Genomic DNA, 15,838 nt, shown 5'->3' with positions numbered 1-15,838 from the left:
ATTAAGGTACCAAAAGTCTCATAAAAAATCCAAAGTTGCACTAGTGAAAAAACGCTCAACAAGATGAAAACTGATCACATCTCTTCCAGAAAATCCAGTAGTTATTTTAAAACCAGTTTTTAAACAAGATTTGGTTTTGCGTAGTTTTAACGTGCCACTCAAGCAGCTTGACACCGTTGGACTCTTTAAACAGCATTTAGATCTACGGTGAGTATATAATGGTACATTTAATTTTATACCACTTTTAAAATAAGTTGTACAATATTTAGTGTGACCCTTTTATGACAAGCACTGTTAAAGGAATTCTTTCCCTGTTTACGACTATTTATGAAGGCCTTTTTAAATAAGAAAAACATGAAATTGTTAGCTCACACACACGAAATTTCTTTCAAAAGTTTATTTAGTATCAAGCAAGAGGAGACTTTGCTTAACACTACAGAACATTTCAAGACTGGAGTTACAAAAGAATACCACATTATTTGCACTTGTAATTGGCTTCCCTTTTTACGCATGTTGGCAAGAGAAAAAAAAACTAGCATATGGCTGAAAGATAAAATAACTAAATTCTATGGAAACCTTTAAAATGAAAGGAGAGGCTTATGTTAAAAGAATGGATTAACATATTTAGTAAACCTATCTTTTTGTTTAACACTAGTTAATCAAAGTTTTTTTTTTCCTTTTGATGACCTATTTTTTTCATATACAGACTGGAAATAACAAAATTTTACATGTTTTTTTTTTTTCCCTGACCAAGTTGATGTTTCAAACAAAGTTTTAAGTTCCATCCATTCAGGTTTTACGCATTTTGATTTATTTAAAAAGGGATTGTTCATAGAAAAAATTACTTTGAACAGTATACAGGACGGGTGGCGATTGGCTATTTCACAACATCAGACAGTACAATCAGTATCTGCCATATGGCTGGTCTCTATAGACGCCCTTTGCAGTCCTCGTTGAAGGTGCCTTGTGTCTTGAGTTAGTCCACTCTTCTTGCCCTAAAAGCAGTAAGATGAATCACCATTAGATCACTGCCACGGATCCCACTGGCTTCATCTGTCAGCTGTCATTTGAAGACACATATCACTGATGTACCCATAAGGGAAACACAAGGGAATTTACTTAAAAGAAATAGCAAACGTAATGGAAAGTGGCTGTCTTCCCAGCAAAACTATCAGCCTGGGAAGAAAAGTGATCTTTGGATCTGGAAGGCAAGAACTTTCCTTTTGCTACTCATTCAACAACTAAAGCTCACAGTTATGGGGCAAGTTGATTATTTATGAGTGGGAAAGAGAATGGAGAGAATTACTTAAATTTCTTCCAACAGTGAAAAAGAAAAAGCACAGACAATTTGTAAAAACAAAAAGAGGAAAAACTGGAGGCAGACTGAGAAAGAGAAAGGCTGCCTCACTTCGTAGCTCCTTACATAGAAAGACTTCAGACAGTGCACTGGGTGGAAATTTGCACCTCATTAACACTCCATGAAAATAGAACAAGATTAAGGAGATGATGTCAAATTTCATTCTTTATAATACAAATCCATACTAGACAATTGTGTTAATAACAAAGGTCAATCTATCATCTTATCTCCTGAAATTAAATAACCATCTAGCTTCAGAACTTTGAGGGAGTTATTTACAGGTCTGCACACCAAACAGTTAACTCCCTGCTGCAACATACAGCAATCTAAAAGCCATGTGTCCACAGAGACCAATTTAAAAAGCTGTGAAAGAAAAATGCTTAAAATGACCTCTCCTTTTGATACAAACATGCAATCAATGTCACTCCCTCAAGCTAACTTGCATCAATTTAAGTCGACAGCATTCAGCAAGCCAATGCATTTCTCTTAAGTGTTATGAATAACCAAAAAAAAAAAAAAAATCCAAGGTACAGTCATCACAGCTCTGGGCAGGTGATACAACAAAATGCACTTCAAAGGAATACTAGAAAATGGTTTTTCAGTTATGTTCAGAGAAATGTCATAGCATCCATTAACCATGATCCTGATTCACTTGTACTGGGTGCTAGGCATTCTCGGAGGTTTGTAGCTGATTGAAGCTTCCTGTTCTCTGATCTCTTTGCCCTGCGGCAAAGGCACTTCTTACTATTATTTTTGTCACTGCCGTCAATTCTTTTAATTAAACCTGTCATTCTTCTGCATATTGTGACTCTGGATGTAGATTCCCCAGCATCTCTACAGCTCTTTCTGAATGAAGAGGAATTTAGTTGTCTCCATATAAGCCCAATAGATCCTTTATGGAACACCTCCCAGTGTTCAGAGGATTTGGGATGGGAATGAGTTAAAACAAACAGTGGGGGAGAATCACATTAGATCTGTAGTCTCAGTTGCTTCATTTCACATCAGTGTCAAGGAGCAAAGACACTTCAGAAAGACCTTTGTCTGCAGTATGGCAAAGTATTCAAAGTGGGAAGATCAGCACATGGTAATCAACCCAAACAGGAAATTCAAGTTCAGAATCTGAATTCATGCAATTTTCTGCAAGTCTTCAGTTCTTTTTAAATATTAAATTTAAATATTAAAGGAGCCTCTGAAAATAGCTAAATATGCAGATATGAACTGAGAGGAGGCTGTTGTGTCACAGTTTAAATGAATTCATGGTCAAAACAAGTATGAATTTCCCTCCAGTTAGGATCTTTAAGGTCTTTCATGGCTACTTGCCCTTTCTCTGGATGGTGATTCTGGCTGCTCACTCACCATAGGAGTCGTAAGTCTCCTCACTGAGTCCATGTCCATAGTCATAGTAATCTGCTCCACTGCACGAACAACAAAAAAGTACCATTAGCAAAAAATGTTTTGGCTGTGAGTTTAAATCATACCCAATGAAGTATTATAAAACTAAATAAATTTAGCACTAATAAAAAGGACTAAAAATCAAATAAACTCCCACTGAGATGACAGACGAGTCCTAAGACAGAACTTACACTTAACACTCTTAATTCCCCAATTTTCCACATGGCAAATATGTCTGACATCTTAGCTGTAACTTGGCAATCACCACACAGGAAGGTCTACAGGTCATGAGGGAAGCAGGTCATCTGTGGGGGAAGAGCTAACACTGGGGGCTGAGAATGAAGGCTGGGCTGCTCCAGGTGCTGCAGTAATGCAGAATGCAGCAGGCACCAATGGACACAAAATGCATTTTTTCTTCATGTCCTACCTGTCTGCCTATCTACCTACCTACCTACCTACCAAACCACCTGGTGCTGCATGAATTGCAGGGACCTCACTTTACAGTCCACTAAAAATAGGGCTGAGATGTTTGATTTCATTAGCACAATTACCATCAGAATGGTGGACAAAATACATCTGGGCATCAGGGTTATGTGTAGTAGGAAAGCAGCTGTATTAATAGTCTCTCAGGTGATCACAAGTCTGCAGCCAACTGTCTTTTCAAAGTACAAGCAAAACTATGTGCTAATATACAATGTCCTTGCCCTTGATGTAGCAAAGGGGAGGGAGGCTGTTACTGCTATTCTGAAGAGAACGCAAAAACAGACTAAATGTACACAACATATTTGAACTGTGCCTATTTTTATAGGTATAGCTTTCTATAAAGGCTAGATTGCTGAACTATAAGCATTCTGAGCATCTAAAAAAGATCTTTCGGTCACTTTCTTACTCTACTTAATTTTGTAGGAAAGCAATCATCCCCTTTATTTCAACTTCAAACAATCAAGTAAGAACGTTCTAATCACAATGGAAAATGACCCTGTGTAGCATCTCACACCTCAGGCGACCAGATGTGGAGATGTGATCTGTGCTCTGAGTGTCTCCTCCGGGCTGCTGAGATCTACCTGGAGGTATCACCACATCCAAGGAGGGAGAGCTGTCATTCCTGTACCACGAATAATTGACGGAAATGCTCTTTTCTCCTCTCCTCCAAGCTATTTCCTACTCAAACATTAGCCTAAATGAAACTTTCACAGAGAATCCTCCCAGCAGGGCAGGCCACTTCCCATTGCGGCTCACATGTATTGTTTCTCATCCTCCTAGCCGGTGTGGAGGGACTGGGGTATGGAGCAGAAAACCTCCATCACTTGTTCTAGGATGGCTGCTTGGGGAATGCAGTGCTGAGCAGTGTTCTCAAGGCTCAGGAGGATGGGGGTGAAAGAAGGCCAAGGAGAAGGAAGAGGCAGAGGAAATGGGAGCCATAATAAACATAATAAACAGAGAGAAGGAAGAGGTACTGGCTAAAAAAAGAGCAGATAATTTTCCACATTCAAAAAGATAATAAACCCAACATAAACAACACAACAAATATATCTTTCCTAAACAAGATACTGTAACTACGAGGATGCTTTTAAAGTAGATTTTGTCTGTGAACAGTAATTCGGACTCAACAAAACCTTTTTGTTGCAACACTGGTGTCAAGTATTAGTCAAGATAACTGCATCTTAATTAGGCCTTCAATGTTGGTGCCTCCTGCAGAGCGGGGTTCTGCCTGCCCACAGACCACAGGCTCTGCGTCCAGCTATCCAATGAGGGGGCTGTCTGGATGCTGATTTCGCCCCATCAGTTCTATCATTTTCAATGGCTAAACCACAGCATCTGGCCTCAAAGTAGTCAAAATAAATTCTCATTTTGTGAAAATACATTGGCTAATGCCTTTAAGAAACTCAACACTACATTAAGTGAACCTTGATCTTTTCCAGAAGATACATCATAATGGCTCCTCAGACAAATAAAACTTTAATGTTATTGAGAATTTTATCTTTGTTGCACAGATAAAATGAGAGCAACCGCTTCACAAAACTGAAAAGAAGGTCCTTTACTGAGAGGGTCTCCAATTTTTGAACTCGGGACTATGGATGACAGGCACTAAAACTAATAAACAGAAGAGTCTAAAAACTGCTTTCTGACCAAACTAAACCTCCTTTTATGAAATGAACAAGTTGTCTGTGAAACATTCTAATAACAGCTCAGCACAAAAAAGGGAGGAGATGGTGGTGGGGAAGAATGTTTTCCAAACAACAGGAAGATAAAAGGTAGCATAATTTGGACCAGCAATGGTTCAGTGATAAGACAATTTGAGTTTTGACAAGTGAAAACTTTAAACTGACATTTGCTATCATTTCACCCAGTTTCTGATTATTTATTGCAGGACTGCCATCAAGCAGAGAAGCTGGGAGCAGCTGAGCCCCATTCTCCTACCTGTCAGTTCCATCTGAATTACTTTCACAGCATTTCATTTCGTGTACCTCAAATGTCTATTAACCAAAGATGTGTCCTATTTCCCAAGGATAAACTAAAAACTCAAGATATGGCAAAGGGAAAGGCAAAGGGAAAAAGCCCACTAAAAATCTCTTCACTTATGGACACAACTTATAATAGGACAGAAAACACCTAAGGCTGAATACTCCTCACTAGATCAAAAAGGAACAAGGGCAGCATTGCCTCAGAGGTCAAGAGAGGCCTCTCTTCCTGCTGCTCTGCCCTGTTTCCCAGGCCTCCTACTCTCCTTTTCCACTCCAGCCCATGAGAGGGGTCAAAGGAAGCCCGAGTGCGCAGTTTAATTCCTGGTTTTCCCTGGCTTTCTTTTTAATGAAGTGAGGTCATGACCATGAAAAGCTGTCAGTAAGATACTGGTCCAGCTCACAATAGCTCCATTCCTCCCCTCTTTTTCTCCCTCCATTAATCAGTTCTCTAGGAATGCCAAATCTCAGGTTAAAAACCAAAAAGCTTTAGAGCTAGTCCCTTGGTTCTACCAATCTGAGTCAAGAACCCCCACCTCCCCCAGCAACACAAGATGTCTGTACCCCTGATCCTTCTTCTGATAGGAACAGAGACACAAACTGCAGGTGTGGGTCCAAGTCCACACCTCCAGTGGACTCCTTCCCCTCATTTCCAGAGGTAAGCTCCTAATCAAACTCAGCAAGGATTCCAGGAGAGATGACACCTCTCTTCCCCAGGTCACCCTTTGACTTGGTTAAAAAGGAACTTCTGACAGCTATCCCTCCTCTACCCCTCTTAAAGCCTCTCTAACAATTTCTAAAATCACTGCAACCTACCTCCTTGCCCACTGTATTTACATCAGCTCAGGAAGTCCTACACTACAATGTCACTCCACTGGCAGCATACCCAGAGTACTGCACAAACCCTATCTCTCCTTATCCTTTATCTAACTCTGCAACTCTCTTTCTGTGCCCTCTGGAATTCATGGCCCAATACTGTCAAATTCCCTGGACATCCTCAATCTCTTTAAAATCTTCTTGTCCAGTGGAAAGTTGAGTCACCACTAATGAGAATTCTCCCCTGGCAGCCCTTTCTAGGCTCTTCTTTATCTCCCAAAGTTTGTGGGTCTAGGGGAAAAGTGAGCCTTCCCTTCACTAACCCTCCCTGCCCCAACACATCTACAGCTCTGCCACCTTGAGACCAACAGGCCTCACTCCTCTGTGCAAACACCTAGTGGTGAGTCTCCCAGCAGCATCCCAAGCCTGCAAAATGGGGGTCTGGGAGTATAAGTAGGTGATCTCACACCAGCAGGTCTCTCTTACCCACTGATCTGACCTTATCCATTTACTCCCATGGCATACCCTAGGTTCTTGTCATTAATAAAAACTTAAACTTTCACTTTCATACATTCCACTTGCTACCATTTCCTCTCTTTTAGTTTCTATTGTTACACTAACTATTCTTTCAGATCCATTGCAATCATCCTTGTCATTCCCCTTAACCTGTTCATCCCTTCTCAAGGTTAACCAATGAACCCTTAACATTGCTGAATTCGGCAGACAATTGTTAGTTTTCAGATTATGTGACCTGTCGTAATTACGTAATGTAGTTGGTCAATCCTTCCTTTCTTGATATTCTTGGCTTCCAGGAAAACGTACTTCTTGGTTTCCTTTCTACCTCAATGGTTTCTTCTTATCAGTCAACCTGTCAACTACTTCTCTTCTCTTAGACCTTTCTTTTACAAGGTGGACAAGAGGATTTATTGTTGAGCACAATTAAGGTGATTAAGGAGGGAGCAGCACAGTGGGAAGGCCTCAAAAGTGCAGGGCCCACCACTTATCCAGGGTACAATGATTAGGAATGCATCCCTCACAGACATCAGGGAGGAGCTGCTTCTCAGCTACCATGTCTTCAAATTCATCTGCATCAAACTCAGTAAAAGCCCTACTTCTCTGAGATGTGGATCTTCTGGAGGCCAGGAAACTGAACTCAGGCGTAGGCGTGGTCCTTTCTCTGTAGCTTGGTGCAGATTATCTGTTAATCATGTTTGCTATGTGAACCCTAGCAACTGTGCCCCAAGGCTTCCCAAAGGTATCCCGCATTGCCTGTCTGGAGCCTAGATTGGGGAAAGCGTGAGATAAGAGACATCCCCTAGAAAACTGTCACCAAGGTCCCTTATGGAGCAACCCCTACAAACAACAGGCTACAAGCACGACAAAGCAGGCTGCTGTTTGCAATCACTGCACACAGAGTCCCCATGAGGAGAGGAATTCTGATTCTCAGATCCCTTAAAGTTGGAGTTTCTCTGGACTTCTTAATCTTTTTTCTTTCTTTTCATTTTTTTTTGGGGGGGCAGTAGTGGGGTTTGAACTCAGGGCTTTGCTAGAAAGGCACCACTTGAGCCACACCTCCAGTGCCATTCCTCTTTATATAAATCCCTCAGTGATTTTATCTGGTTTCTTGGTTTTATATTAAATCTGAAAAGCAAAACTTCCCAAGTTTACCCCTTCTTTCTAGACATTTCTCCTAAGGTTTACATTCATGTGTCAATTGTCTTTCCACATCTCACTTCTAAGTCTAGCAGACAACTCAAACTTAACAAAGCCAATTCCTCAGTCTGCTACACCAAGCCTTCTACATTTTAGTCCACAGCAGACCTATCCCACTTGCTAAGGAAAGAAAGTCTGAAGGCAGTCTTGTCACTGGCTGTCCCTTTTGGCTGGAACACTCTTACATACAAATATCTGTATGGCTACTTCATCTTTCTCAAGCCTGCTTCAATTAAGTATCACAGGAACTACCTCTACAAGGTTGCTCAGAAAACTGCAATTCCCCACTTTGATAGGCTGCCCTGAACCACTTCATCCCTGCTCTACAGCATTTGCCACTCTGTCAACACACCATTTAGAGCTTATTATGCTTTTCTCCACCTCTTCTCAGCTGAATGAGAACATAAGATCTACAAGGGATGGTCTGTGTCTGTTTTATTCACTGATATATCTCAATTCTCTTAAAACAATGCCTAGGACACAGTAGATACACACACTAAATATTTGTTTAACACATTAACTAAAAGAATTACAACATAATTGCTGAAAATCTATGCCCAATTTATAAAAGACACAAAGCTATTAGTGGGTAAAATTGGACATAAGGCATCTCCTCCTCCTTCAATTCTAAAGGCATGAGATGGAAGAACTCAGAACTGTTACTTTCTGGACATTGAAGAGACTTGAAAGAATATGAAGTCTGAATCCAAGTGCTGTGTGCTGTCATGTACTCAATAAACACTGCTGGGTTCTTACAATGTGCAAGACTTTGTGCTGAAAATGGAAAAGCAGAAACAAACAAGGTGTGAGCTCTGCTCTCAAGAAGCCAGTGAAGACAGACAGGTGTAAGATATACACGAGAGTATACCCTAATACCTGATCTTGTCGTGAGGTGGGAAGGTGTGAGGGAGAGGACTGTTTAATGAAGGTGACCATGAGTAGGGGAGGAACTGAAAGAGGAAGAAAGCAGAAGTGAATGGAGTCATACTGCAAAGTATTTCATGAAGTCTTCCGGAAGGAAAATTACTAATTCACCTAAGTATATAGAAGGCACTGCAAGCTAAACTATAATTATATAGCTAATCTATAATTTTCTTAGTAATTAAAATACAGTTTTATATATCCTATATATAAAACTTCTCATTTAACCTCATAGCAATTCTATGAGTGGATATTTTTCTAGCACCTTTTTATATAAGAAACATGAAACTATCAGAGATTAAGGGAACTTTCCAAGGATGTCTCTGAGAGGACCCAGGTCTGTCTGATACCTGCACCAGGCCACTTCTCCTTATCACTAGTGCTAAAGAGTTTGGAGTTTATCCTTCAGACCAGAAATCTGAGAAAGGCAGTTCATTCACAGCACTGTTTTCTCTTTTCTCCTCTTCCTTTATCCTTGGTGTAAGACTTGCCACATCCACGTCTCCTTTGGCACATGCTACTCTATTTTAATGTCATTAATAATACACTAACTCTTTTTAGCTTACGGATATTTTTTTCTTTTTTAAAAAGAAAAATCTTTCCTCCCTTTAACTAGCTTTCCCTCCCACGCCTACCACGGTAACTCCAGTTTGGCTGCTTCTGAAATTTAGGCATCTAAATTTCAACATCTCTTAGGCTTTGTGCCTTCTTTTCTAGCGGCACTGCTTAGCCATGTATTAACTGTTAATTCCTAACTCCCTAACTGGCTTGGCATTTAAGGAGGCCATGTCTTCTCGTCTATCTGGAGATTTGATTGTTTCCTTTATAACTGATTTCTGTGAGATTTGTTCACTCAAGGTGCTGGGTGTTTTTTGTTTTTAATGCTGAATCTGATGTTTCTTAAATGGTTTGTAAATTTTGGATATGTGGTAATTCTTGCTTCTGGGAGTTCTTGGTTTGCATGTCTGGATATTGCTTCTTATCTGAAATGCTTTCTTTTGGTAATTATGGACAAGGGTCAGAGTGCACTAATGAGTATGTTGTACAAGTAATCTATGCTCTATTTGGGGGCTTCTGGTTCCCCAGGGTGGCGGTGGTTCTAAGTGAAGTTTGGCCTTGCACTGTCATCACTTTGATCTGGGCAGAAACACTATCCCCTCTGCACTACCGAGCACTAGAGATGAGGTCAGCCTTGCAGGTCTATAGGCAGCTCTTGGCTCAGGAGAAGATAAAACCAGAGCTGCTCAGTACACCTTATTCACAGCCACCAATATGAGGTCTTATTTTCCTTCAGTCCCTCTCTCTGTAGTACCTTTCTCCTGAATGGGGGTTTGCAGGATTTTAAATTTTTTCTTCATAGATCTGGTTTCATCTGCTTCCTCTTCCTCAGGAATCTTTCAAAACTTTATTTCTGATACTCCAAGGGATTTTAAGAAGAAGAGGTGACTGAGGCAGGTGTATGTTCTTAGTCCCTTCTCTTGACTCCCTCATCCTTTCTTTTAAAAACTCCTTTGTAATTGGGTGCCAGTGGCTCATACCTATAATCCTAGTTGCTTGGGAGGCTGAAATCAGGAGGATCGGTTTGAGGCCAGCCCAGGCCAGCCCAGGAGATGAGAACACATCTCCAAAGTAAACAGAGAAAATGGACTGGAGGTGTGGCTCAAGTGTTAGGACACCTGCTTTGCCCAAAGTCCTGAGTTCAAACCCCAGTCATATACCCCATCCCCCAACATCCTTTTTAGGTTAAAATGTATTTAGGTAATCTTTTAATTCTCAAAATGTCTGTCTGAAGTAGGCATATTATTTAATTTCATAGGCAAGAAACAAGGCATAAGATGGGAAGCTCATCTAATTCATATCTGTTCTCTATAGTACTTACATGTAGCATACAGAAGCATTCTGAAAACAGAGATAATAACATGCTAATATGAACATCCGGGCTAGAAACCTTGTCCATCTTTCAATGAAGAGTCTGTAATGATAATGCTTTGTTACTGTGGCTGTGACAACTTTGGGGTTCAGGGATAGTGAATCCCCTTCAGAAGTCAAATTACTACATTCTGTCTATTTTAATTCAAAAGAGTTGATTTATTCCTAATTATTTATATCTGTCCCTTTCAGGAGAATCTTATCTGTACTCAGTTACAATTAATATTTTATCTAACACTTAGTAAATTCTTATTATATGACAGAGGATATTGAAGGACTTAACATACATAACCCAGGTGATATATCTTGACTGTCTGCCCTGCCTACTATTTCTATTCTACTTGGGAAGCTTTAATTCTTATACTAACCATTAAGAATTTCTATAGATAAAGCAGAATAAATGAAAAGCAATATTTACAATGAAGTTTTGAGACACTTATTTTCCCATTATCATAGATAACTGAAAATTTGAAATTCCCTCAAGGTACACAGCTGAAAATATTCCAATCTGCTTTCAATATGAGCCTTACTTATCTAATAGTTCTTTCATAACACTTAATAATATTTTCTCAGGAGGACATTGAATAAAAAAGTTACAAAATCAGGTTGTACCTGGATGGAAGAAGAGTTACAGTCTAAGTCCAGTCACCTGACTTGGGCTGTGCCACCTTTTGGCCTTTTCTGATACCTGAGCTCCTACGGGGGAGAGGGGAGACCTAGTGGACCACTAGGGCCACTGTGTCCTACTCTGGGAAAAGAGGGTAATAACTTCAATTTCTTTATGTCTGTGTTTTGTTAAATGTGATCAAGTGAAAAAGCATGGGTGTTGATCTTTGTATCTCTTCATCAGAGAATTCAGAAGCTGAAGGGCCAGTTTTGATGCATGAATACTTGGCATTTGCAGAGTGCTTACCATGTGACAGGCAGGTGAATAAGCCATTTCTGCCCTTGAGTTGCTGGAGGTGGAAGGTGGAAAACTACACAAGGGTTAAAGTGCTGTAGACAGGTCACTGGATTCATCACTGACCCATCTCTATCCCATAGCACTGATAATACTGAGTCAGCAAAATGGCCCAGAGCCATTTTGGGACTCTCCTTCACAATAATACTGAGATGTTACTTTCTTTTCCTCTGTGCCGACATGTGCGCCAAATAATGTGGGTAAAAACTGTAGGTGCTTTTCCAAGAATGAAGGAAGTGGCATCAAACCACACTTACAGTTTTTTCAGGGTCTGTTTCAAAGGCATTTTACTTAAGAATGTCCTCGATGAGGTAGTAAAATTTGTTAATTCCATTAATTTCACTTATGAAGTATGCCTCTGCATGATGCTGTGTGAAGACAGGAAAGGCCCTCTTGCAGTGAGGGACCCTAAGACCACTGCAGCGTCCTTGGGGAGAAGTACCTGGGCAACTGTGTGGCCTGGGCAAGCCAGCTGCTCTTCACACGACATCACTTCTACTTAAGGAATAACAAACTGGGGTCACACAGTGTTGGAACTTGGCAGATATCTTCTCAAAAGTGAGCCAAGTGAGCCTGCCTATTTATAAGGAACTGAGAGCATTCACCACCATTGATAAAACTGGGGTGAAAGAACTGTACTTTTTGGAAAACTGGTATTTGCCACTCTAACTGGATAGCAAACCAAGATTTAAGACTTTTGGCATTGATTCGTGATCACAAATATAATATCTTGATAATGCATAATGAAATATGTCACAGCATCATGAAGACATTCATGACTCAGTGAGTGAACTGGTATTTTCCAAAGACTGCATGCCTGTTTGTCACAGAATCCAAGGTATTTTAATGTAAGAGTATGAAAACTTTACTGATAAAGTTTCAGAGCCCACATTACAACTAACCTATAAAAAACTACCATTTCTCAAGCTTTGATGTGGTATTAAAAATAATATTTACAACCATCTGAAAAGGCTATTTTCTCCTTTCCAACTATAAGTAAGTTGTTTCAATTACTATAACCAAAACAAGGTATCATATCCGAATGAATGTAGAAGAAGATATGAGAATCCATGATGCCATAATTCTTAGGAAAAACCAGTAATTTTTTCATAAAACCAGATTCATGTTAACAAGCACCGGGTTGATTACTGTTAAAACATTTAATGGTTAATAAATATTTTGAATGTTTCTGTTTTAATTTCTGATATGGTAAATACTGCTATAAACCATATACACTAAAAAACTAGTTTTTTTTTTTTTTTGCAGTACTGGGTGCTTGAACTCAGGGCCCACTCCTTGAGCCACTCTACCAGTCACTTTTTGTGATGGGTTTTTTTGAGATAGGGTCTCATGAACTATTTGTCTGGATTGGCATCAAACCCCGATCCTCCTGATCTCTGCCTCCTGAGTAGCTAGGACTATAGGATAAATGTGGTGCCTAATTCTGATGGTTCCTCTCCTCTTTAGGCCTCCATACTCCTCGAGACATTACATTATCAGAAACAGCTCAACCCCATAGCAGCCTGTAAGTTAAAGTGAAGAGTCATAGGTCTCTCACTTTAACTCAAAAGCTACAATGATTAACCTTAGTGACCAATGCATGTGGATTGCTAAGGTCAGGCCTTCCACTAGGCCTCTTTCACCAAAGAGTCAACTTGTTAACACAAAAGAAAAAGGCACTAAAAGTGCTACTCCAGTGAACACATGACAGGAAAACAAAACAGCCTTAGTGCTGACCTGCAAAAGCTTTTGTTGGCTAGATAGAAGATTGAACCAATCATAACATCCCCTTACCCTTAAGCCAAGCCTAATGCAGAACACGGCCCTAGCTGAGAGGGGAAAGGAAACTGCTGAAGAAAAGCCTGAAGGAAGCAGAGGTTGGCTCAGGAAGTTTAAGAAAACTCATCCCCAGAACATAAAAATGCAAGATGAAGAAGCAAGTGATGATGCAGAAGGTGCAGCAAGTTATCCAGAAGATAAGGTGGCTTCAGCAAACGGATTTTCAATGTAAAAGTAACAGCTTCACATTAGAAGAAGATGCCATCAAGAACCTTCAGAGCTACAGAGGAGAAATTAGTACCTAGCATCAAAGTTTCAAAGGACAGAGTGACTCTACTTAGGGGCTAATGGAGGTGGTAACTTTTAGTGGATGCCAGTGCTTGTCTACTATTCTGAACATCCAAGGGCCCTTAAGAATTATTCTAAATCTTCTCTGCCTGCACTCTGTAAGTGGAATGATAAAACCTGGATGACAGCAAATCTGTTTACGACATGGTTTGCTGAATCTTTGAAGCCCATCTCGAGACCTATTTCTCATAAAAAGGATTCCTTTCAGAAGATACTTGCTCATTGACAATATGCCTAGTCACCCAAGACCCTCTGATAGAGATACACAATGAGATTAATGTTTTCCTGCTGCTAATCCAATGTACAGTCCGGGGATCAGGGATAATTTCAACTTCCAAGTCTAATTATTTAAGAATCCATTTTGTTTGGCTACAGCTGCAACAGATAGGGATTCCTCTTGTGGATATAGACAAAGTAAACTGAAAACCTTCTGGAAAAGATTCACCATTTTAGATGCCCTTAAGTACATTCATGATTCATGGGAAGAGGTCAACAAACCAACACTGACAGGAATTTAAAAGAAGTTGATTCCAGCCCTTGATCATAACTTGAGGGGTTCAGGACTTAAGTAGAAGTAACTGCAGATATGGTGAAAGTAGCAAGAGAACTAGAATTGGAAGTGGGACCTGAAGCTGTAACTCAATTGCTGTAATCTCTTGATGAAATTTTAATGGATGAGGAGCTGCTTCTTACTGAAAAGCAAAGGAAGTGCTTCTTTGAGATGGCATCTACTGCTGGCGGAGGTGCTGTGATCATGGTTGAAATGACAGTGAAGGATTTAGAACATTATATGGACTTAGCTGGGAGAGCTACAGCAGAAGTTGAGGGCTGACTTCAATTTCTAAAGATATTCTAGTTTGGGTAAAATTCTATTTAACAGCATTGCATACTACAGAGAAATCTGTCATGAAGATTTCAAGTCTCATTATTTAAGGAATCCACTTTTATAAGTCTATGGCTGCCACAGATGAGGAGTTGCTGTCTGATTTTGAGAAATTGCCACAGCCACCCCCACCTTCAACAGCCACTACTTGGATCAGCTCAGCAAGTGCAATAGAGGCAAGACTCTGCACAAAAAGATTTTAACTCGCTGATTTCTCAGATGGCCATTAGCAGTTTTTAGCCATAAAGTATTTTTAATTAAGGTATACACATGGCTTTTTTGGCCATCATGCTATTGACAATTAACAGACTATGTAGTACAATGCAAGCATGACTTTTATGTGCACGGGGAAACCAAAGAAACACACATGACTTGCCTTACTGCATTGTTTGCTTTACTACGGCATATGGCAGTGGTCTCGAAGAGAACCCACACTATCTCCAAGGTATGCCTTTAATTGGGTTATTTAAATAATTTTCAATTTAAAAGGCTAGGTCAAATTTATAGTTTAATCAGGAAATCCCTCTCTCTGACAGAAAGGTTCAATTATCCTATCAGGCCATAAAAACTGAAGGTCTGATTTTCTAAATTGCAGACCTTTCAGAGCTGATATTGTTAACCTGGCTGTGAGACATATTGCTCAGGAGAACATCCGTCATGAGGCTGACAGGGTGGGAAGACACAGGCATGTTTCTTAAACTATAAAAGGAGATTTTGTAAAAACAATAGGTGGGAAAGCAGAGCTTAAAGGCAATTTGAAGAATTATTCCTGGTCCCCATTCAGATAATTAGGAGGTAACAAAAATTGCAGGTTATAGCAGGGCAGGAGGCATAAGGGGATTCTCTGCAATTTCCTTTTAAGTTTGCTATGGATCTGAAACTGCTTCTACAGTTTTTTGTTTGGTTTGGTTTTGGTAGTGCTGGGGGTGGAACCCAGGGGCTTGGACATGCTAGGCAAAGTGCTCCTAACACTGAGCTATATTCCTAGCCCCCAAAATAAAGTCTTTAAAAATTATGGCTCAATATTTACCTCCTGTTTTTGCTTCAGGAATAGAATTTTAAAATGACAGATGAGAAAACAGATCCTTCCTTCCCTTGTTAATAAATTAGTGGTTAAAAATGCCATTGGTTATGTTTGAATATTTAATAGGCACCTTATTTTTTAAAACCAAGGTCTATGAAATATAAAATTTACTGTGGCATTAGTGTCAGTTTATATTTCTGCACACTTCTATAAAAAAGTACGTTCAGGTGAATGTACTTTTACTAAAAGTCTG

General features: G+C 39.9%; 1 protein-coding gene and 1 non-coding gene across 8 annotated transcripts in view; both read right to left on the bottom strand.

The window, feature by feature from the left end:
* The window catches only part of Khdrbs3 (KH RNA binding domain containing, signal transduction associated 3), a 177,467-nt gene that overhangs the window by 7,905 nt on the left and 153,724 nt on the right, over window positions 1–15,838 (bottom strand). For 4 of the 7 annotated variants that reach the window (XM_074069275.1, XM_020154546.2, XM_074069274.1 and 1 more), the window contains 2 exons: window positions 2,714–2,772; window positions 383–995 (listed from right to left, as the gene is read on the bottom strand). In XM_074069275.1, coding sequence (XP_073925376.1) covers window positions 904–995; window positions 2,714–2,772 — 151 coding nt within the window. In that variant the 3' untranslated portion in view covers window positions 383–903. Of the gene's footprint in view, window positions 1–382; window positions 996–2,713; window positions 2,773–15,838 lie in introns of those variants that run through there. The other 3 variants (XR_012446453.1, XR_012446454.1, XR_012446455.1) reach the window with 1 other exon arrangement.
* Window positions 7,349–7,484, bottom strand: LOC141422097 (small nucleolar RNA SNORA70). Its single transcript, XR_012446749.1, has one exon. It is a non-coding gene; the product is annotated as a small nucleolar RNA SNORA70 (small nucleolar RNA).

The sequence above is a fragment of the Castor canadensis genome, chromosome 3 (assembly GCF_047511655.1).
Source record: "Castor canadensis chromosome 3, mCasCan1.hap1v2, whole genome shotgun sequence".
NCBI classification, from domain to species: Eukaryota; Metazoa; Chordata; class Mammalia; order Rodentia; family Castoridae; genus Castor; species Castor canadensis.
Note: the sequence above shows the minus strand (reverse complement) of the source record. Positions and strands in the feature narration are given on the sequence as shown.